Raw genomic sequence first — 2,195 nt, 5'->3', positions numbered from 1 at the left:
TGTGAAGGGTATAGCAAAAAATAAGGGGAAGGCCACTGTCATGAATCTTTTTCGATCAAACCTTTATTTATCCAGGAAATCCACTGGGAAGAAGCAAAGACATCTTGTTCACGGTTGAAGCTCAGTCAAGAAAAGCGGTATACATGTATGCTTGCCTCGCTGGATAAGCATGATCATTCATTCAGTGTAAAATGGTCCTCTTTTTAAAAAGTGTTTGTGGCTGTTGCTTGCGCTGTTCCTCTAGCGCGGACTGCCCCCTCTCCTACATTCATGCATTCTGTAGGCACACATGTAAAAAATCCCTGGAACAGACATAACACATCAGATGTGTTAGTGGGCACAAACCAGACATAGAGGACCTCACAACCTGTTGCTCTGGTAGCCTATGCCTTGTTTCCCCACATTACTTAGTAACGGTACGTGTAATACAGTAATACAGATACACACTGTAGTATAATACACATTTAGCAGTCACTTCAGTAATCATCTGTGATCAGTGGAGATTAAGAAGACATTGATAGGGACCCATGATTGAATAGTTCTTCGCTCTACATGCCAGTTCTTACCTGCAAAGAAGGTCATGAGTAGTGCCACCCAGCCCAGTATGTAGGACCAGGAGAAGCGCCAGTCACCGAAGCGCTTCCCCAGGAAGTTCACTGTCACACCCGTATAGATGGCCATCGCCAGGAGAACAAATAAAGCTGGGGGAACATGGATACATTAATGTATAAATGTAGTGATGATTATAAATACTCATTATAAATGCTCATTTGTGAAATGTATTTTGCAATTGAGTTTTTTTAGTGTGTGTGTGTGTGTGTGTGTGTGTGTGTGTGTGTGTGTGTGTGTGTATGTGTGTGCCTGCGTGCGTGTGTGTGCGTGTGTGTGTGTGTGTGTGTATGCACGTGCATGTGTGTGTGTGCACGTGTGTCGTATGTCACCTCATGCACCAAGTCATTCATGTAAAGCAGAGGACTCACTGGAAACAAAGAACATGATCCCTGCAGCGAAGGAGCGATTGAACCTCTCAAAAGCAGAGAAGTGGGCGAAGGAGAGGATGCCCGCGATGATACCCGCGAAGCATGACATCCCCGACAGAATCATAAAGGCCCGCGTGGCATTCCAGTAGGCTGAGGGAAGACAGACATAATGGTTCAAAGGGTTCCAGTAGGCTGAGGGAAGACAGACAGATGGTTCAAAGGGTTCCAGTAGGCTGAAGGAAGACAGACATATGGTTCAAAGGGTTCCTGGGCACTTCCATATCTAATTAACATATGGCCATATCATAACCATTATGACTACCAATATGGATGCTGTAGGCCTAAGCATTGACTGCTCATACAGAGACAGCAGATGGCGCCATAGATGTTCAGGAACAGGTCTGTAAATGTGAAAAGAACCCAGCCGTTCCCCTGGGTCAGGCCCCCTTGTGGTGTGTGTGTGAAGTTGTCTCACCGATACTGTCCGTCTGCATGTAGCACTTCCCGGACATGCAGTACCTCCACAGGCCCTGGTGGGCGATGCTGCCTGAGAGACGATACTGCATCCAGTAGTCTGTCGCCGTGGAAACCACCAATAGGATGTTCCCTACAATGGCGCAGAACAGGCCCCCTCCCATAAAGCTGTACATCCTGACCTGAGATGCTGCGGCCGCTGCGTAGCACCTGACACTGGGAGTGGAGGAAGACTGGTGGTTAGTGGTACTGATCACATAAACATGCACTTATATACGTGTTGTACACACACACACACACACACACACACACACACACACGCGCACACACACACACACACACACACACACACACACACACACGCACACACACACACGCACACACACGCGCACACACACACACACACACACGCACCCACACAATTACATACACTCATAAACATACTGTATTCACATACACCACATAAATGATGCTGCCACCATTGCTTATTACCAGAAAATGCATAGGTGTACACAATGCAACTGTGAATGTACAAAATACATACTCTTACACAGGTGTAAAACTTGGTAAAACCATAACAGTCAAAGTACTGTCCAACTTGCCAATATTTTCTCTGTTGACAGCTCGCAGAGAACACATAAATATATAGGAAAAAGAGCTTATAATCAATATCATTACCATGTGATGTGCTTCACACATACAACACACTCAGGTTTGACCACCACAGTGCACTTGCACATG

At 46.1% G+C, this 2,195-nt stretch overlaps 1 protein-coding gene across 1 annotated transcript; it reads right to left on the bottom strand.

Moving 5' to 3' along the window:
• Window positions 1-240: 240 nt before the first annotated feature.
• On the bottom strand, window positions 241-1,630 carry LOC308158932 (lens fiber membrane intrinsic protein-like; the record flags this gene model as incomplete). Its single annotated transcript, XM_080532649.1, has 4 exons — window positions 241-302; window positions 567-701; window positions 981-1,130; window positions 1,456-1,630. 4 exons carry the CDS (start codon window positions 1,628-1,630, stop codon window positions 241-243), a joined length of 522 nt encoding a protein of 173 aa, XP_080388775.1.
• Between the last annotated feature and the right edge of the window lie 565 nt (window positions 1,631-2,195).

The sequence above is a fragment of the Nansenia antarctica genome (assembly GCF_963989245.1).
Source record: "Nansenia antarctica genome assembly, chromosome: 5".
Classification (NCBI taxonomy): domain Eukaryota; kingdom Metazoa; phylum Chordata; class Actinopteri; order Argentiniformes; family Microstomatidae; genus Nansenia; species Nansenia antarctica.
The sequence above is the reverse complement of the archived record's forward strand: the minus strand, read 5'-3'. Positions and strand labels throughout refer to the sequence as shown.